Here is a 21644-nt window from a genome sequence, read left to right as displayed (position 1 = left end):
TTTTTCACTGAACGTTGCGCAGCAAGGTTAAAATTAAATTCCGAGTCAACCAATGTGGCCAGCATGCGGTAAATATGGCACAAGCCTTGGTGGAAATTATTTTGTAGTATAAAAAGGCATTTTATCTGAAAAAAAAATACCAGGAAGCAAGAGGACAAAGCAAAAGCTCACCAAACAAGTGAGAACCGATTACCAGTCCAAGATAAAAGTGAAAAGCAGCAAGAATGAACAGAAGCAAAGAAGAAAACAAAAATGAAGCTGGCCTCTTCAGCGGTCAAGACCAAATAGCAGACTATCCGACAGGTAGGATGACAGTGCCTCTGGCCCTTGCCCAAGAGTCAGAGATCCCCAGCGTTCAGTGGAATTACTCAAACACAGAAAAGCCAGAACGAACCTGCGAATAAAAGTAAGGTGACCAAAAGAAAAACGGAACAAAAGGAGCTGTCAAGAGACAGACAGATAGATAGACAAAGAACTTTATTGATGGTCCTGAGGAACCGAGTTAGGTTACCTCCCTTTTCAGGGAGTCCTCGCAGCAGTCGAGGGCCGCACCCACGTCGGGGTCGGAAGATCGGGGTCCTCCGCCCTGTCGCAGTCCCTCTGGGCAGCTCGTAGTTGCTCTGAGAGGTCGCCACTCTAAAGGGCTGCCTCCCAGTCCGTTAGAGTGGTGAGCGATGAGCTGCGTAACGCAGGGCATTGCCAGAGCATATGAGATAAAGAGCAGTATGCCTCCCCCCCAGTCTGGACAGTGGGGTTCTACATTAGGCGCGAAGTGACTGAATCGGCCCCTGGAGGGGAACGACCCCATTTGGAGCATGCGAAAAGCCGACGACTGTGGTCTACTGAGTTTAGGATGTGGTAGCGGAAAGGCCCGCCTGAGCAAGTTGATAATGTGCCAAGATTTCATGGAAGGTGAGGAGCGAATCCCTGTACAGTCCTAAGTCGCCGCCCGTGAGTCCACCGGAACCACCGCGGTGTGTAAGACCTCGCGCACAGTCATGGGCCAACTCATTGGCGTTAACAACCTCAGAGTGCACATTGCTTCCCATTTGGGCCGGGAACCATTTGATGATATGAAAACCAGCAGCCCCCTCGGTGCCGAGGGTGGCCGCCGCCTCCTTTGAGATCAAGCCGGAGGCAAATGCTTGGGCTGCAGACCTGGAGTCTGTAAAGATATGGGGACGTAGAGGGTCCTTCAGTGCTATAGCTATAGCAACCTGCTCGGCTACTGTTGCAGAAACCTTCCTGCACGGTTGCTGAGTTAATGAGACTGCCATTGGAGTCAACGGCAACTACGGCATAGTGATCAGAGCGCCCGTACTGGGCGGCGTCAACGAAACATGCAAGATTCGGAGTGGCCGCAGCCACTTTTAATAGGGAACGAGCCCGGGCTACCCGGCGCCGTACATTGTATTGAGGGTGGACGTTACGTGGCAGGGGATCTACCTTGAACGTATCTCGGACCGTGGGTGATAGGGTCGCGTTGCGCTCCATGATTTCCTGGTGACCACATCCAACGGATTTGGGGGATGCGTCTCCCCGTCCACGATGATGAGAGTCGTATTATTTGGGACATTCGTTGAGCCTCGATGACCTCTGACAGGGTGTTGTGCATGCCTGTAGTTGAATGAGATGCTCGGTGCTGGTAGTGAGTGGTAAATCCAGCACGCGCTTCATGCTGTTGCGCATGAGGGCGTCGATTTTGGCCTCTTCCCGTTTAGACCAGCGCAACGTGGAGGCTACATAGTTAACGATGGTCATAAGAAGCGCGTGGTAGAGTCTGAGGAGATTGCTCTCACTTGAGCCTGCGGTTCGAGACCCTGTGGATAAGCATGTTCTCCGTCTTGGAGGTAAGGCGGGCTCTAGTCTGTGAGTTGTCCCCGAGCGATTCCAGCAAGAGTCCGAGGACCCTGATGGTATCCACTCTGGGGATTTGTTGTCCATCCCTCGTATAGAGGGCTATGGGAACGTGATCTAAGGGTGTGGAGCACCTAACCCCCCATCGGTGGGCCTATACAATAGAAGTGCGGACTTGGTCGGTGACAGACTCAGGCCCGTGTCTAGTAGGAAGTGTTCTGTGATGTCGAGTGCCTCTTGGAGCGCACTCGCAACTGCAGCGTCAGACCTTCCCATGCACCACACGGTAATATCATCGGCGTAGAGGGCGTGACCCGTTCCTCTTACTGCGGCCAGTCTTTCCGAGGGGCCCTTCACGGCGATGTTAAACAGTAGAGGAGAGATGACCGCCCCTTGCGGGGTGCCTGCCGCTCCCAATGTAAATTCCTAGGATTTGATCTGCCCTATTTTGACAGTGGCCTTGCGATCCCCGAGGAAGCAGCTAACGTACGCATGGAATCATGGCCCCAGGCCCAGGTCCGAGATCGCGTCTAGCACGAAGCGGTGCAAGATGTTATCAAAAGCCTTGGACACGTCTAGAGCCAGGATGCCCCGAGTGTCTCTAGTGTCGTCATCAATTATTAGCCTCTTTATAAGTAGCATGACGTCTTGTGTGGAGAGTGCCGGCCGAAAGCCGAACATGTTGTGAGGGAATAACTCATTAGTTTCTATGTGCCCTGATATACGCGATTGTGAATGGCATGTTCGGCCACCTTGCCCACGCAGTACGTGAGCGAGATGGGCCGCATGTTCTCCGGCGCAAGAGGTTTGCCTTGTTTCGGGATGAGCACCACTGAGGCTGTCTTCCAGGAGTCGGGGACGAGGCCCATTTCCCAGATTTTATTGACTTCCTCGGTGAGTAGCGCAGCTGAGTGTCCGTCCGAGTTGCGGAGGAGCTTATTGGAGATTCCATCCGAGTCCGGTGCAGAGCGACCGTTGAGCGTTTGGAGCACCTCCCCCCAAATTTCGGATTCCGTGGAGGGGACGTCGAGCCTTTCCCCGCGTTACCGAGGGGGGGGGGACACCGCCGCCCTCCCGGTAACGAAAGGAAACGGAGCTAAAATGAGCAAGGCAAGAAGAAACAAACGAGGACATTGAGTTAAAGCGCAAAATTGACGTCTCACGAAGAAGATGAGACGAAAAATAGAGAAGCATTTGAAGAGAAGAAGACTGCAAAACCAGAAACGTCCACAGAGAAGGAATTCTTAGACGGTGAAGAGATGGAAGCTCTACCACAAAAAAAAAAAGGGGGGGGGGGTAATATCCTAAGAAGAAAAAGGGCAGCATAGAGAGCGAGAGGCAGATCCTATTGAATCACAAACTGCCACTGAGCCAGAAAAAAATCGTGCCTTTAAGACTAACGAAGGCCGATAAGGCCACAATGCGATCCTTAGTCAATATCTCCAACCCAACAGGGGGAGACGAGGAGGTCGCACGTCAATTTGATGTTATCCTGACATAACAGGCATGGCTGAAGAACCTCATCATGGAACAAGCTCGGGAATTAGCATTCCAAAAAAGGAAGAATAGAAGATCCAGAGAAAAGGAAAGTTGAAGTCTAACAAAGGACAACACAGCAAGACGACTCAAGGAATCAGAGACAGAAAGAAGCAACAATGACCCAAGAAAAAGTCAAGCCAACGTACGCAGTTGTAGTCACCTCAGGCTCTCTGCAGAAGAAAGAAACGGCAGAGTTAAAGAAAAGGTTGACCCTCTTCAGACCGGATTAGAACATGCCATAATGAGACATGGAAGGGAAGCCAGCATCATGACTACGTCGCCCAAAGAAGCATCAAACAAGTTGATGCGAATCTTTGGAAGAGAAAGAACTTGAGGCCCTTAACAGCAAAACTTCCGAAAGTGAACAGGCTACAAATCAAGATAGTAGCAATGGTGGAAGAAGTCATTATGGGAACACTTCCTGAGAGGATCATCGCACAGAACCACCTCAAGTATTCTCCAGAAGTCATTGAAGTAAAGAAAACGTGGAAAGGGGAAAATGGCAAGACAGCTATTCTTGGACTAAATCGAAAGGGAGTAGGAGCAATAGACCCCTAAAAAAGGCCTCGAGTGTCGGATAGACAAGATGTGCGGCTTTCGACCACATCTTTCTACCCAGCTGTACGAAATGCGCATCACACATATAGACATATGGCCTTCGACCGCGAAATACCACTGCGATGCGCAAGCTGCGGCAGGAATGGTCGTCAACAAGACTGCGAAGCATCGCCACATTGTAGAGTGTGTGCACTAGAAGGATTGCACGACACAGAGCGCCCCATGATGGCGTGGGAGTGCCCCGTCTACATCGACAAGCTCCGAAGTGAAAAGCGTAGGATCCTGACGCGTTTGTAACAAAGCGCGTGAATTGCAACCATGGCAGACAACATACTAAACATATCAACACAAAAAGACCACAAACAACCGAACTATTCACATCACACAACTTACCTAGAAAACATGCAAAGATGCGCTGCTGCCAGCTGAACGCGCAAACGATCGTTGGTGGCAGCGTTGTAAGGTATTCGAGCGGCCAGCAGCCTCGTTCGAGCGCTGTGTAGCACCGTCGATTGATTGCTGTCCGCCAGTGCTAACAATCAGCGATGAACACGCGCTGCTTGTGCGAATGTCAATGAATTAGTAACGGTCAGATGTTTGGTCGCAGTGTTTCCTTAATATCAGCCCCACTATACCAAGCCGTATAAAATTATGACCTTGAATCAGGTGCCTTTACAAGGGAGCTTGACATAAATTCGCGTCGCTGTGCGGCTTAAGGCTATTTCACAAGGCGGGATTAAGGCGGAAAAAATCGTTCTGCCACGCGCGTCGCACAGTAATTTTCGCTGACAACTTTCGCATGCGTCTGCGACAGCGCGATGTCCGTCGCAGCGACGCCGAAGATCGCCCCCTGCTCACGAAGCATTCAAGCCTGCATCCCTAAATAAAAACAACGTGGAAACTAGACAAATATCAAAATTTTACTATGATTATTTGAAAATAGAACGAGTACAACATTTTCTTAACGTTTATAAGTGTTGAGACTTTACGATCGCTTAGTCTGCAGCCGCGGCGAGTGAAGTGCTGCACAACACCGCAGGTATGAGCGTGTGGTTAATGCGGCGTCCGTGGGGTGGTTTCGTTGTTCCGTTGTTGCGGTAATATATCGAAGCCACAACTCTTCTCTTAGAGGAGTGTTTGCTACTGCAGAAGAAGAAGCGACCATTGAGTGGTTGAGCGGTTGAGTGGTTGAGCGATGAATAGTTTCACGACGGTGACGATCAAGTGGGTACGTACCGTATGTTGAAGGCGGCGTCTGCTCCCGACGACCTGGATAGCGTGCAGCGTCTCCTTTTAGACGAATTGTGTGAGCTGGAGAAAACAAAAATTGTTCATGAAGCTCCTGAGGCACAGGCGCTGGTGGGTACGCCCTGTTAAAACATCATTGAAACTGGCGCACTGCATCGCTCCGCTGAGCTTCCAACACGTGGTAAAACAGGAAAGCGCCTATTTCGACGGCGCTTGCTGTTACGTCAACCGTTGCCCCTCCCGCATCGCGCCGATCGCTGCGACTCAGCGATGGCGCGACCAACATGTCGGAATTACAGCACTGCACGGGCCGACTTTTACGTTGGGCTGCCCGCCCGAGCCCAATCAAAAGTTTTATGGCGAAACCCGGGCCCGGCCCCGGCCCGGAAATAATCTACGCTATATATACCCGCCCTCCCGAACCCAGCCCGAGACCGAAAAAGATCACCGAATGGCATTAAAAATATAAAATAAAGAAGAGAATGAATTGAATTTATTCTTAAGGCATATGCAATTATGAACACCATTTCAGCGGTCTGAACGCAAATGCCAGTGCACGAACTAGTACGAATGGCCCTGCCGAGCAGTATCGCCAGCCGTTTCCAACGGCACGACCTTGATGCGGCCCAATCCACTTCTATCGCAGTGCCGCCACAGTCTTTTTCCACGTCGGGCGTCTCACTGCAAAGCATGCACCGCCCCAGCCGCTCGTCCCGCTCAACCGTATTCTAGTACACTATAGCCGAAGCGCAGCCACGACCGGTCGTGATTGCAGCGTATAGATAGAGTAAATGGAGAAAGAAAGCTTCTCGTTCATCCATGGTGCAGCGTAATGCGCTGCTGCTAGGCGGCCGCGGTTCAGAACATGCGTGCAATCATGGATGGACGCAGTGCCATATTTCAGCCGCGTGACGAATTATCTTATCTTACCAGTCATCGTTTTACCAATTCGCCTTTGAAGAATCAGCAAGTCGCGAACGCGCTTGCACCGCGCTGAAAGCATTAATTACATTGATTTAGGTAAGGAATACAATGGCATCTTTTGGATTGAGGTGACTTCGGTCTTTCTGGACTTTTACATTCTGTTCAAACAGCGCAAAATACGACGGAAGAAGAAAAGGGAAGTACACAGGAGTAGCACTGCTAGATTCCAGCTGCACTGGGACAACAGGTTTTTCAGAGTCGAGCCGCGCGAGGATAACTCGCTGCTTGTTACATGCACAACACCACCAGAAAGTCAGAGCCCGGCCCATGGGCCGGGCCGGGCCCGGGCTTTCGGGTAAGCCCAAGCCCATACAGTGCTCTAGTTGGAATCCCAACGTGTAGAGCCCGCGACGTCGCGGTGGTCGCTGAGCGACGGAATTTGCTTTGTCGCTGAGTTAAAATCGCGCCATGTGAAACAGCCTTTAGTACTCTTCGCTCACTGCACACGCTAGCTGTAGATCGAATGCCTGCTGTGACACAATCACGTGTAAGCTGTGCTTCCAGCGCTCAACATGCCTTCCCAAAACACTGCGCTGCTTTTCGATTCTCGTGAATTGTTGCGACTAAATTCCTGTTAAGGCAACGGGGCAAAAAGACAAAAATAAAAACGGACGACAAAGGTAGGCACCGCAGCTTGTGAACTGATTCCTAATACCTATACCTGTGTCTGTGTGTAAATGTGTGGGCGTATTGGTCTTTCATGTTTGTGTATACTTTCTATTTCGCCATTTCTTATATTCGTCATTTTCTTAGTTTTTGCACTCGCGTTTGTGTGCGTGTGTTATAATATGTGCATGCTTCCGTGCGTGTTTGTGTTTATTCTTATTTCTGTCCTTTTATTTTATATTTGCGTTTCTTTTTGTAATTTTTCTTTCAGCTTCGTTTTTTTTTCTCTTTTTTTCACAACTTCATTAACTCGTCTCATTCAAAGCACCAAGTCCTGTGAATAGCAGGGCTGGCCTCGTCGATCTCATTAAAGCCTTTCTCTCTCGTTTACCATGTCTTCTCAATCTGCCTTCTCGCTGTGTTTTCTCCTACTATTCTGTCCTTGCTTCTTGTGTTGTTGCCACAGTGTGATTAACCAACTTGCACAAGAGAAAGTCTTTCCATCTATGACGACAGAAAAGTGTACCGATACATTATGTTAAAAGCATCACTTGGGGTGCTCAGTAATTTCACCTCTTATCTCTGTTCATGTGTTTATGCATCAGTGCACGAGGCAGCTCACCAGAAGTGCAAATGAAAGGGTGCCATATTGTGAAACAGCACCTTGCTATGTTATTGCTAAGTTGCTATTGCTGTGTTATTATTGATTCTCGCAATGCTTGCATTCATATTATTCATCCAACAGACTCTAAAGAACAATAGGCGCGGTACAACCATCTCGAAACGGGTGACAAGGGCATGTCACTGCGCTTGCATTACTAATGCTTGTTCGAGTAGCTTAATGAAATGAACAATGTGCTGTGGAGTAAAGTGTGCCGACGATATGTCTTCGTTATTACTTGGCTGCATTTAATGGACCTTAGAGATATATAAAGCTTGACGATGGCTCCAACGTGACTGCTTCGGCATACCTGGAGCTTATTGATCTCAGCAGGCTGTAGAGAACAATAGGGGTGGCGCAACTACATGGAAACGGACAACAGGGGCGTTACTGTGCTTGCATTGTTATTATTTGAATATTTTATTGCTATTACTAACATTTGACATCCACATGTCAAATTATTTCTAACCGATAGACTTTCTTGTTTACTAGCCTTGAGAAGCTCTAAAAATAGCAACGCATTCACTGTCACGATTAAGAAGCGATTAAGCGATACTTCAGAAACATTTTTTATATGTGAAAGGCCATAGCAATAATAAAGGAAATGACACGGCAAACTTACCAGCAAAAGAGGCAAGTGACAAAGGGGGACCAATACATTTACCAGTCACCAAAACATTTATAAAATCAACTAAACAACTCACTAAAAGCCAAATGGAACAAGCTATGGCAAGAAGAGGGGAAGAACAGTTATGCATTCCAATGGGTTAACAATTCCGGAAGATTTTATCGCCAATTACTACACTTCAGAAGCAATTAACAGGACATGAGAGCTTCCCATTCTATTTGGAACGTTTTAATATCAAAGAAATCTCAAAGCGTGAATGTCCAAAAGTTTTTTATAGTTTAGATCATTACCTTGATGATTTCCCAATGGTACGAAAAAAAAAGAATTGAATTAGAACACATTGTAGGCAAAGCTATATCCAAAAGAAAACCAGAGATAATTAAGAAATATTTATCGGATCAGCTGGTTAAAAAAATTTACTGGAGTATTTTGCAGGTATAAGAAGAGCCTATACTTAAAATTTATAAAGTGTATGCATCCGACACTTTAAACACGACATCAGACAAACACAACTCTTCCTTTTGCTTGCTCGCGGGCGAGGGCACAATGTTCATTGTGAAGGGAGTATCCCCGGCAACTCGACCGTGGCACACACTTCTTAACAAACAACAAAATGCACGAATAACTAGTTCAAACAAGCGCAAGAAAAAGAAGCAATCAGAAAACAATGAGGAAAACTACTCCACACTCCTCTTGCGTCTATTTGTTACTGAAGTCAGAGTTACTTACTCACTTACCTTTAATAACATATAATCCATAGTATAAATTGACTGCTATTTTCAACTTCAGTTCATCTCTACAACTTGAGCAGGAAAAGGATAAAGAAAAGAAAGTCAAGAACAGAAGACAACCTCGCCATTTTTCTTTCAAAAATATTTATATTACACTCGGCCATTTCCTTTTATGTTTAATTCGGCTTCCTTTACCACCTCCGATACATTAGTGGTGCAGGTCGAGGTATCTCCCCTTTAAGGCTCTCTCACTTTCTGTCCACAGATGGTCTATTTTCAGTTTCAGTTCCTCTCTACAACTTTAGCGGGAAAAGGACAAAGACAAGGAAGTCAGACAGAAGATAACTTGGACATTTATTTTTCCAAAATATTTATTTGACATTGTGCCATTTTGTTTTGTTTAATTCTACTTTCTTTTTCCACCTGCGATAAATTAGTGGTGCAGGTCGAGGCATCTCCCCTTTAAGCCTCTCTCACTTTATGTCCAGAAATGACGCCACTACCTACGCAATATGGTGGCGCCCATGAAAAAAAGTTGAAGGTTGAAACCCTTTCAAGTGTCTCGAGCCAGGTTTCTGCGTCGTCGGATGAAGCTCCGCGCAAGATAGGTGGTTCCCTGGATTTTTGCAGTACGATGGCAGCAGGCGACGTTCGGTCAGTAATGATGGTAGTTGACTTGGCCAAGACGTTCCTGGTCGTCTCAGGTAGACATCCGCGCTCCGGAGGTCGGGGGGGGGGGGGGGGCAGGTTTTGTTGCCTGCGGTTTGCACGATGGTCCGGGGCGACGTTGGTGTTGTCTTCGGGGTGCGAGTTTGACGGGGGCGTTTGATACATGCACGCCAAAGCACCTGCATCCGATGTCACGCTGTAGTGATGGTGAAGAACACGGTGGCAAAACTGTGAACCACGAAACTAACTTTTTTATTGGGCGAACCTGTGCCCGAAAAGTTAGGGTAGAATCAACGTTAACATTTGAGTTCCCCAATCATGCAGGCGCGTCTCGCGAGAGCGATAACTTCAAGCTTTTAGACGGTTTATAATGCAGTCCCCGTACAAAGGATAAAAGTGCACGTGTCAATATGTGATCCCAAACTGGGTAAGTACTAGGTAAGGCACCCAACAGAGAGAGAGACAAAACACTTATTTTGCTTCGGGTTTAAAGTGGAGTTGGTGGAGTTGTCTAAAGCTTTTCCTAAAGTGCTGCGCCAACAGGCTCCACCATGCTAAGTGTAAGTTGTGACTGATCCATTCGCTGCAGTTCCGAGATTCAGTTGGCAGAGCAGCGTTCACGTCCTTTAGTATTGGTGATGGGAGGGGAAGCGCTTACTGGTATACACGTGCAGTGTCATTACTGTTTCTCACGTTCACTCTATGTTCTTCACAGGTAGAGTAACAGCGCATTACGATTTGAATTCTGCCACATTTTTTTTTCTTCAAAATTGACCCTCAGTGAGAGAGCCTTTAACACTACTTTAGCACTTTAACAATCTGTGTGAAGAAATGGGTGCGCCACAGCTGAGCCATTTCCTATGGCTCCTGCAAGGCTGTTACCGCAATAGCTGTGACAGCTATATAGTAGAGTGCGACATGTCATAAGACACTCTCCAGAGATGCACATGCGTATGCACTTTGTGGAACTGCGGTCGAAGTACTTCTTCGAAGTGCCTTCTTGCGTCCTCATCTGTATTAGGTACAATAGTTTTCCAAGTAGCCCTACCTACAAGCCCGTGCTGCAACACGAAGTACTTCTGTCCAGAATTTCATACCGACGCGTAGAGGTCACATAATGGCGTATCTAACACGGCGGTTGATCCATCGTTATAGGAATCCAATGTTCTGCACGCGGTGACAAGCAACCTATAAGCGGCAAAGGCTTATCCAGTATTATCGGCCGTTAAATATGATGCCTTTGTGATTTGCATACAGTTCTTGCACTAATCGGTTGCCTGCATTCTGTCTTGTTTTGTTTCTTGTACAGCATTTGTACAGCGTGTTCAAAGGCACCCGATGAAGTGGTTTCAATTGCGATATCTTTAACGCAGCTCTTTTTTTTTTTCGGGCTCTTAAGAAAGCCCGCGAAATATGAAAAAAAAATAATGCCGTGCTTGAGCGCCTGAATTGCAATTCCCTCAATTCTGTTTCCAAAGAACGAAGGCTGCATAAGTGCATACGTTTTTCTAGAAAGAATATACAAAAATTGCGGGTGCGGTTTGACCGCAACCGCCAGATACTGTCGACTGCAAAAAATTGGATGCCAAAAGGTGAAAAAATTATGTTGCGGATTTTATCAGGGCGCAAGGAGAAGCTGGAACGTCAGCAACTACGGATGTCATAAACGGGACGGTGAAGGAAGTCGCAAACATTAGAGGCGTCGCTCAGAACAAGATCTGGACGCCCGTTTACCTCGGCATGCTTTCGACAGATCTACTTTGTTTAGTCGCGTATATAGAAGTGGGTTGCGGTGGCATAGAATAACATTACGACCGATCTGATAATACGATAATACGATAAAGTACGTATATTGTAAGAACATAATATTGTAATTGATATAGCGCGGTCACTTTAACACCAAGGAGAAAAAAATCTTTATTAGGAAATTGATCGTGTACAATATCAAAAAATGCCACCCTTGCCGTAAAAGGAGGCCTGATACGCGAGAAAAGACGCAAGAACGAAAAGACGGGTTGCGGCGCTGCTTTCATGTTCCCGCGCCAGCTGGCCGTGACGTCGTCCATTTTGACGGCGTCTGCTCTGCTCTAAGTAATTGCATCTCGGTAAACATGGACTACATTATATTCTAAAGAAGGCAGAGACTGAAGTTAGGAACCTTTTAGAGCATGTACTGCACCACCGACGGCTGAAATACGCGAAAACACGTTAAAATCAATACTTCACGTCGCACCGACGTGCTATCGCTGGTGTTTCAACGCCGAATTCAAGAAATGGATGACCTGCGTTCCTTTTCTGTTCAAGTAATCGACCTTACACCGCGAAATTCACGCAAATAGAATTTCGAAATAAGACATCTCCAGTAAAAATTCAAATAGTGGTTAATTTTCGCGCACCATTTCTGCATCCACAAATTTCCTAATCTCAGTCGTCTGTGCACTCGAAACTACCATTTGTATTTCGTAAGACAATGTAATCGCTTCGACATAACATTCATAACATATATAGCTTAAATCGTCTAGTGCGCCATCATTTGTTACCGCTTTATATTTTGATAATGTGGCAGCGTTCCGTTCCTTTAGTACCTGTGCACAGACGTATGCAGCTACTGGCATCGCATTTTCAACTTTTCACTTTTGTGTGTGTGTGTGAAGCGTTAAATGTAGGTCCTGGACCTTGAAGCTCTAGCAAAAATACTGGTAAGCCGCACAGCACCAACACACCGTTTCGTAGTTTAGGTTTAGTCTCCGAGGAAGTTTGTGTCATGACGTCATCACGCAGAAACTGGTCACATTGGGAGCGCACCATATGACGACGTTTGGCACTCGCTGGCTTATTATGCGGCTGCATCGAGCATGCCGATGAGAAGTAGCATAGCGGACGATCGACTCTCCCTCAGGAACACGGGACTTTCTCGTATATTGTATATTCCGTAGTTATATTGGACTTTCCAGTATTCTCGTGTATTTTCAGACCTGTTTTTCAGTATTTTTCCGTATTGTGTTGCGTTTTCTGGTAGGGCACACTTTACCTTAGTTTGACAAGTACTATTGTGATTGCGCGTGCTCTACGGGTTGCACATAGATGTCCCACCGCTGCCTCCCTAAGTCAAAGCGTTGCGTGAGTTACTACATGCAGACCTAAAAGCTTGAGTTTCACGTTATGTGAACTGGGCAGCCTAGCTGCACTAATGGGAGGCTTCCTGTACAAACACAGCGTTCAAGAAACCTTACCTTACACTCCAGAAGTTTCACCGTCTTCAGGCGCCAGCGGCGAGAAACGTTCTTCAACACGGCTTTCAACCACTTCATTTATTTCCTTCGGTCTATTTCACTGAGATATCACTGCTTGTCGTTGTCGGAAAACAAGAACCACGTAGGAACATCTCGCCATTCACTTCTGTTTACAAAAATACTACCCTCGCTAAATGTCGCTTCCATCTATTGAGGATTCATGTTAAAAGATGGTTGTATCAGACATCAATCAGTTGTTTCCGCAGACAAGTCGTATGTAACTAATGGGAGTGTTTGCTATATTTGTCACGTTGCTACAGTCATACTGTAACCAGAGGGAAAGTTGACCACAGTGGTAAACAGCCGCGCAGAATTTTCAGAAATTTTGAAAGGTATGTATACTAGTCTACATTATTCAATCGCACCTTACATTCCAAACATGAACTCGGTCATCAGTTTTATTTGAACTTCATCATCACTTGCATACCACGATTCAAATATTCTCACTAGTCGACTCTATTTCTTTTTGCTTGCCGTTCTTTCCGTCCGCCCGATTGACAACGTCACGTTTTGTAAAACGGCTGTGGGCAGTTTTCTCCCTCAGGATTGTCGCTAAACATTGACCGAAACAATCTACGCCTGGCACAAAACTCGCTATGCACAGACAGGACATACACAACAAAAAGAACTGGCTTCAGACACTGTGCTTTATCTCGCCGGAGCAGGGCAGTGAGGATTTTGCGAATTTTAACTTCTTTCAACAATAAATTGGCGTCCGCGGACATAGCTATATAAACGAAGGCTGAAACTGTGCGTCTCAGCGTCTCTCTTTCATTTCACGCGATTAACTTCTTGAGAGTGTTCCACCACGGACGCGGGGCCATTCGCTCAGCACAAACACACCTAAAAACACATCTGGCTAAAAACAGGTACAGTTATTAACCACTCATATCAACATGAGCTTTCCCATTTAAAGATGAGAACCCTACAGCGTTGGATCCAGGACGCCGAACTATACTCACAGACACCGTCAGTGAGTCTGTGCAGGGTAACTTGCATGGTACCGCATGGCTTATCAACTCTGTCATGCATGGAAACTATGAGCAAGGTCTTGGAGTCCTAAAGTGCCACCGACGACTCATAAATGTGAAAAGTCAATACAACCGACTTTTGGCAGAAGGGTTCATAATTCCTTAGTATTAGCCTGAAAAGCAGTGCCGTAATTCCATAGGCCCGTATTGAAGTGTATTTCAGGTGACAGATTGTAGTCCCACCAAACTATACGGTTTTCTATTAAAATGCCACACGTCCTACAACCTCTGCAACTAGTAATCGCTTATCATCACGTGGGAACATGTTTATTTGCATAGGATCCCACGTCATCATATGAGATTAGTAGATGTGTAAGTTATAGAGCACACGGATTTCATTGTGGGGTTGTTACTCACTGTTCCCTTCTCTACAAACCCACTCATCCATCCATCTACAAATTCAGCTAAGTGCGCTCACCAGTGTTGCAATTCTCTTCATTGTTCCAGCCATCACGTGCACTCAATAGGGGCAGTTGGCTTTTGACAATTTGTTCAGACGGATACCCGCCACCCTCTAATAAAGGAGCAATAAGCCAACTCCTCTCTGCATTATTTCATCACCTTGAGCATCAATGACGTCCTCCCCTGACAGGGTTTGCCAATGAAAGTGCGGGCAGCTATTACAACAATCTATAATAATAAATGTCCCGTTTAAAATTATGCCTAAAAATAAAGTAGACTGCGAAAGACATTTCGAACATTACAATCATCTGAAAACACGCCACACATTGAGTATGTTTAACAAGAAGGAAGATGCAGCAAAAACCGCAATCAGTGCTGCTCTGCAAACAGGCATGCGTGGCACAACAGTGGATAACTAACAAGCACACGCAGACTATTTATGGGACAGTTGCGAGGCACTGCGACTATTGATGAAACGGTCTGTGCTCGTAAAGTAAGTTTTACAATGAAAGAAACAGCGTGGTTCGCTCTCTATCACTTCCTAGCACAGCCCTAGTTCGAAGCAGCCTAAGTGCCCTAATGACGACAGATACAAAATTCCGTAAAACAACGCGGAGTTATAACTTTCAACGTGTTTGAGAGCCTGGGGCATGTCAACAGCATGAAATACACCATTTGTTGACCGTCTTGCCAAGAAGAAAGCAGTAACGCAATAAGTCGACAACCAAGCTTAAATTAAACAACAGAGAATGTTTGTTGCTCACGTAATTGTCTTCTTGTCCAGTTTTATTATTTCTATGTCTAATTGTTATTTAGCACAAATGAAGTGCCCAACCGCAATTTCAAATGGTGACCACACCCTTCCGCTTGCCTGAATTAGCAGCCACTACTTGGCCTTGCTGTTGAATAGCATCATGTGAGGGATCTTTGAGCTGTAATGCCGCTGACATGACGTGACATAAACTTTCACTGCATTTTGAGGGCAATGTATTCTTTTGTTATGGACCATCGGCGGGCGATGGTAGGCCTCACTGCGAGTCCAGAGCAGAATGACTACAGAAATGGTTATTATAAACAATCACCAAGACTGGCCTGGTCATGCTTGTAACACAAACCTCTTTTTGCACCACATGACTCAGTCGTTATACCCATCGCGAGAACCGACGCCCGAGCAAACTTCTACCTCCATAGTTAAAATTATCTGCGACATCCCATTCTTATTTGGTACGCATGCACCAATGACGCATACTAAATGTTCGGATGCCCCTTTACTAGCCACGCTGGTTTTCGCATTTGTCCTTTCAGCGCAGTAGAACGATTGATGTTTTGTCAACTGGTAAGAGCAATAAAACCATATTTATGAAGCGTGCGTTGCGCGATGAGTCGTCTTAAACCCTTTGCAACAGTAAATCTCCATACTGCCTTACAACTTCATAAAGCTTAGGCAAATATCATTGGTACTTGGAGTCCTCTCTTTTATTTGACGGCTTGTCAAGCCGGGAAATAACACGATTTATATAAAACTTGCAATTTAGTGCTGTGTTCTCTTAGCCTCGTCTCTACGATCATATTGCGTTACAGCCCTGGAAAGTGGTTTCCCTATTGCGTAGTGGGCATCGAAAATAATTTTTCATACACATTCTATGTTAGCATAACATATGGTGATCCACGGGATGACGAAGGTCAGGCGGAAGCCAACCGATATAAACTCGTTGGTGTTCGGTTTGCACAGCCCTTGAAAAAGAACTCATTTCTGAAACAATAAAAAACGAGATTCCTAAATCCCACTCTGTGCAAGGAGAATGCTTGTCACGGTACTCGCATGTGATTTCACCGATCAGCAAGACATCAACTCCAGCTTGTTCGTTCTAAATCCCAACTGGCTATAAAAAATGAGGCGCAAACACTGTTCTTTGTAGTTGCCTTCACGATTGCAGGCGCCATAGTTTTCCACTGCCTCGTCATGGAGTGGGTTTCCTGGCCAATGGGTGTTTGCTGGACGTAGTCCAAGAATGTAAAAGACCTTCTTCAAGCCGTATGAGCATCGAGCGATATCACTCGCATCAGTCAGTATTGACACAATTTGTCCTCTCTATACGACTACGCACAGCGGGAAACGCGTCACTATACTACGGGAATGAGTAGACACCTCAATTATTGCACACTATAGGGAAACAGTAAAGGTAAAAACCAACTGGTGGCGTAGTCTTGATGACGGCAACAACGCAACGGAGAGTTTCAAAATGACTAACTCCTACTTTTGAACAGACAAACCAGCCACGCTTCAGTGACTCACGAAATTGCTTTTGCAAACTCGGCTTTGGTAGCCAGAAAGGCTGGAGCGAGCAACGGGCGGCTGCCCGCCGCTGACCTGCGTCGGCAAATATCGAGCTTACACGCACCGACTGCCGGTGTGGAGGAATTCCAGATCAGTGCCTCCTGACGACAAGTTGACTGATGTATAGCAGTGTGTATACAGCTGTTTCAAATAAAGAGTCGATCACTTTTCACTGACTGAAGCGACGCATCCACAAAGTCGACCAACATCTTCGAAAAGAAGTCTATCGCACTGAGACAGACAGGCCAGTTGTGATACTTAGAATGCGCCTTCCATGTCGGCTTTTCTCTTCGTTTCTTCCGACAAGGATATGAAACCGGTTCCTGTTTGCTGCCCCCTTGTGGCGCTACTCACTGATGCTTCTTCGACAATAACAATCCAGAAACTCATTACACACATTGTCCGCGATCCTCGAAAACAAAATTATTCCGTTTCTCAGAGTTCGGTCATTGACCGTATAGCGAAGACTGTGGTGAGTGGCTATAGGCGATGTCTCCTCCTTCACGTCGACGCCGATCGCCGGCGTCATAGGATTCGACAGCGGTCCCTTCGACCCTGGTCACCGGCACCGCGCGCACCGAGTCCTCCCCCGTCGTCGAGGGCCCGCACGATCTCTCGGAAGAGCAGGCCGACGTGCCAGTTGTACTTGGCCGAGCACTCGACGTAGCCGCAGCGCCAGTGCTTCTTCACGAGGCCGGCCACCTCGCGGTGCTCGCGGGGCTCGCCCAGGTCGTGCTTGTTGCCGACCACGAAGACGGGCACGCCCTGCATGTTGCGCGACTCGAAGATCTGCTCGCGCATGTTCTTCACGTACTGGAAGGTCTCGGGCGCGTTCAGGTCGAACACGAGGACGTAGGCGGACGCGCTGCGCAGACCGCAGTAGCGGAAGTCGCTCCACTCGTAGAACGAGTTGGCCGGGAAGTACGGCACCACGGGCAGGTCCGTCACCTGCAACAGCGCAAGCGGAACCGACTGAAACTTGAGCAAGTCGGTGGGGATTCGTATCACTGAAAGGCAGGCGTTCTAACACGGACTCGAGTAGGAATGAAAAGGACAACACAGATGCCGATTATCAACCTAATGTTCGTACAGTGGCGAAAAAGAAAAAATGAAAGGCACTAAGGGGGGGGGGGGGGGGGGGGGGGCATTGAAACATTGTGATGGGATTAAAAAAATATCAATATCTGTGCGTCTCTGGCTGATTTGAAGGAAAATCTTTGCAAGGAGCGCAAGCCACAAGAACGCGTGGGCCACACAGTATTCCGCCGCGGTATAGCTTGAGCAGCTCCTGTATTATTGCTCTTTGCTCTGCAGCGCGACTCTAGAGTGCTCTAGACAGAAGTGCGGACGTGTCTACAATACACGAACTCCCATAACTTTTTACGTATACTGGGGAATGTGAATGCGGTATAGAATTTATACAAACAGGGATGAAGTGCCTCAGGAAGGCTGGCCAACATTTCGACAGGCGGGCCTTTCACAAAGATAGGTCCACCTACCCTAACGTTGGCCAGCCTTTCTGAGGCATTTTATCCCACTCCATCCGTCGGCCCCCTTCATGATTGAGGAATGTGAATGATACGGTGTGACTTAAAAACGCCGGGGATGCGAGGTAGACGTTTGCTTTATTTCACATCCCCTGCTTGTATAAACATTAATAAAAGATGAAAAATGATTGCGGAGACGATGTCGACTGCCATTTCTTCCAAATCATGTTTTCAAGCGGTCCGGCAAGTATGATGACCATCGTCCGGTCCAATATGATTGTGCGTGCTGCAAATTTTTGACACCTTCATCACTGTCACTCTCTTGCAAAGAGAAAAACTGACACGCTTTATTGCAAGAAGCAGCAAAATAACGCTACAAGAACTCGGAAAGCCAGCAGTACTTACCTGAAGGTCGTACAGGCGTCCGTTCACCACCACCGATGGGTGGTAAGTGCGTCGGCTCTCGGTGGGCACGTATGTCTCGCTGAACTCGCTCCACACGAACTGGTGGATGATGGACGTCTTGCCCACCGCCGGCGCACCCAGCACCACCACCTTCACCAGGCTCATCCGGCATGCACCGCCCGGCACCGGCACCAGAGGCGACCACACGCCACCGGGGCTGCACCGTCAGGGGAAGGTAAATGCGCTGAGCCCGTTCCTCCCCAGGCACGAATCACTATCGCCTTCCAGTCATTGAACTAAATTGAATTGCACACGATTTGACAGCTTTTTTTACCTCGGCCACGCGTACAGAAGCAGCGAGTTATGTGCTTAAATGACGGCTTCAGGCATATTTGGAGAAGTGCGTAAGGAAGGGAGGTCAGGTTAAATGGCATTCAATATAGTGGCCCCTCACGCGAAACTCCCTGCTTAGTTAAAAGGAACGCTAAAGAAAAACGATAATTTGGGCCAGATCGAATGATCAGGCTCCTGTAATAAGAAAGCTGTATTTTGCAGTGAGAACGGAGCTTTTATAAGCGAGAAGATGACAAAAAAATCAGAGTTGCGCCACCTATTTCGGACTGTGATACTCTCATGTGACGTAAGCACCGGCTTATTAACTGACAGTGGCAAATAGACGTAATCGTTGAGACGTTGACATAATCCTGTGAGGATTACGTCAACTTACGCAAATTGATAGGGCACGTTGCCGGGCTAGTTGGTTTGGATTCATAGAAGATACGGAGCAGCGCAACACGACAGGGACCTAAAATAAAACATGTGTTGTCGCTGCTCCGTGTCTGTTACGCAAATTGTCTGTTTTGGCGGGTGGTGATTCAAATTGAGAAGCAGCACCTTCGATGGCAATTATCAACGCTACAAAGTAATGCATTGGCACACAGAAAATGTTTATATATTTCTAGACGAATAATATATCTATGTTAATCTTATACTTCCCTTTCGTTTTTGAATGTGCCGTTCAGTTGTCACTTTAACGTTAGCCCGTGAATGAACGCAGTCCCCGAACGGCGTCACCCAATTAGGGCGCTACTTCTCCCTGAAGGTCCTCAGTCCTTCACTTTTTCATACAAGGTATTGAACATTTTGAGTTACCTCCCTTGGTGCTTGCGTAGTATTTCAGTCACGAAGGTTATTGTGGGTCGTCGGGGATCATTCCGTTGCCGTCGCCACTGCCATAAGATGATGATGTCTTCTGTAATGACGTATCCTGCTCTGCCTTCAATTAAAATGACATGTGGCCCCCGGAAGTGCCCGTGTACACAGCCTTGTTTAAGTCAAGCGCTTGAATGTGTCTCGTTTTTGATGATGCGGGGCTACGTAATATACTCCGACGTTCTCCAGACGCCACGCCCCTGTAAGTGTTCAAACGTGCCAAAGTGAAAACCGAAGCCAGGCGCGGTAACTATTACGCGTCATTATAGTTCGCTAGCTAAAATAAAGCTACAGTGGCACGACGTGACCTCAGGAGCTGAGCACTGGCATCATTAAGCCTTACCGTGTGTCATGACTCCTGTGGCTGACGAACGGCTATGGCTGCCGAACCGTGGCTCCCAAAGTGTGCCTCAGTCTGTCGTTATTTCTCCGTGCGTGACCTGCGCACAAGATATTGAGAGAGAGAGAGAGAGAGAGAGAAACACTTACTTTAGGAAGCTCCTTTCCGGAGCCCTTATGCTTTTTTTTCACCTTTTCTGTTTTTTGCTGCTTCACTTTATACACAATTTTAACGTGTTTTACTTGAGAAACATCGCTCAGTCTATTCGAGTTTCGTAAGCGATCGAGCTTTTCCACGTCGTGTAATAACGTGCGTAAATCTGCATCTCGACTATGTTGGCAAGTCGACGTTTTGATTAATCTCTGCCACGAACCGCACTTGCCTGAGCGACGAGGTTCGAGTGCTGGTTACTGCCGCGCGGAAACTCTTAATAACACCGCGGAATGTTCAGAGTGTGGCGTGCCAAGCGTCGCCGAGATTAAACTTTTGAAGCGCCGGTCATACAAGAACCAGTCCGGAGCTCGAAAAGCCAACGAGTCAACAAAGAGGGGCTCACGTTATTAGAATGTGAAATGATAGATGAAGGTGCGAGACATTAGAACTACATTATAAAGAGAAAATCAGCGCAAGAAATGAAAGGAATGCGTCGTTTCTCGCACTGTGGACCCGAATAAAGAGGCCCGGTGCTAGTGCTGTCTTTTCTTTTTATTACGAAATGTGTAAGGCGATGTTGCCCTCTCTTTCAATAGAGGTGCCGGCTACTGTACTCCGCTCTGACTAGTCATAACAGGAAAAGGAAAGAAAACACTCAACGAAGAAAAAAGTGGGTAAGATACAAAAAGCAGTTGTCAAAGAGGATACGACCAGTTCACAAACTTGACGTGCACTAAACGAGTCGTGACCCCGCTGCCTCAAGGGAACACAATTCCAGCCAGTGTGAGATGCAAGAGGATGAGGAGGAAAATGAGAAAAAAATTGGATGACTTGCGGTCACTCTTTTTTTTTTTTCAATCCTGACTATTCCTTCTCTGGGAGCCGCCTCTCCTCTTGGGCACTGACATAGGGATTTTTCATCAGCAGGTGAAGAATTTGTGTTTTGAAGGGAAAGCCTTAGGTGTCTATGTTGGCGGTGACCGTGGCGAACCTGCGCCGTGACGAAAAATGGCCGACGCCGCAAAAAAAAAAAATGCTCGTATTGACGTCCCATTTCTCATTGAGTTTCCTTTAAGCAAAGTGAATTCGTGGCTTTGAAAAGAAAATTTGGTACATTTCGCTCTGAAGGGGATTCGCACCCGTGCCTCCGGGGTGCGATACGAGCACACATCCCTGTAGCCACGGCTGCTCCACGGTTCTGGCTGACTAAAGGTGTGCATAGGGCGCGCGCGATTTCACACGTCACGTCGCAGCAAATTTGCCTGACTAAAGGCGTGGCCTAGTGCGTGTAATAACATGCTGCACTTTTGGTACTCTGTTAGGTGTTCATATGTGGCGTTCAGGAGGTCGCATTAGCGACACACATGTACTTCCGATTGTGCCTCCTTATGTCTTGCAAGAAATCTATAGCCCCGATTATATAACTAATTAATGCATTACCAATATGTCTTTACAAAGAAGTCTAGCCCCTATTGTATAGCTTCATGTATTACCAAATGTGC

The 21644-nt window shown here is 47.0% G+C and overlaps 2 protein-coding genes across 3 annotated transcripts in view; both read right to left on the bottom strand.

Moving 5' to 3' along the window:
• Positions 1-21644, bottom strand: part of LOC119446876 (F-box/LRR-repeat protein 2) — a 402862-nt gene that overhangs the window by 334635 nt on the left and 46583 nt on the right. The gene's annotated exons all lie outside the window — the stretch shown is intronic.
• The window catches only part of LOC119446871 (ras-like protein family member 10B), a 91313-nt gene continuing 82224 nt past the window's right edge, over positions 12556-21644 (bottom strand). For both annotated transcript variants that reach the window (XM_049664476.1, XM_037711447.2), the window contains exons 2-4: positions 19993-20089; positions 18438-18654; positions 12556-17493 (exon numbers count right to left, since the gene is read on the bottom strand). In XM_049664476.1, the coding sequence (XP_049520433.1) occupies positions 17071-17493; positions 18438-18602 (588 nt within the window). In that variant the 5' untranslated portion in view covers positions 18603-18654; positions 19993-20089 and the 3' untranslated portion in view covers positions 12556-17070. The remainder of the gene's footprint in view (positions 17494-18437; positions 18655-19992; positions 20090-21644) is intronic.

This window comes from Dermacentor silvarum, chromosome 3 (assembly GCF_013339745.2).
Source record: "Dermacentor silvarum isolate Dsil-2018 chromosome 3, BIME_Dsil_1.4, whole genome shotgun sequence".
Classification (NCBI taxonomy): domain Eukaryota; kingdom Metazoa; phylum Arthropoda; class Arachnida; order Ixodida; family Ixodidae; genus Dermacentor; species Dermacentor silvarum.
Note: the sequence above shows the minus strand (reverse complement) of the source record. Positions and strands in the feature narration are given on the sequence as shown.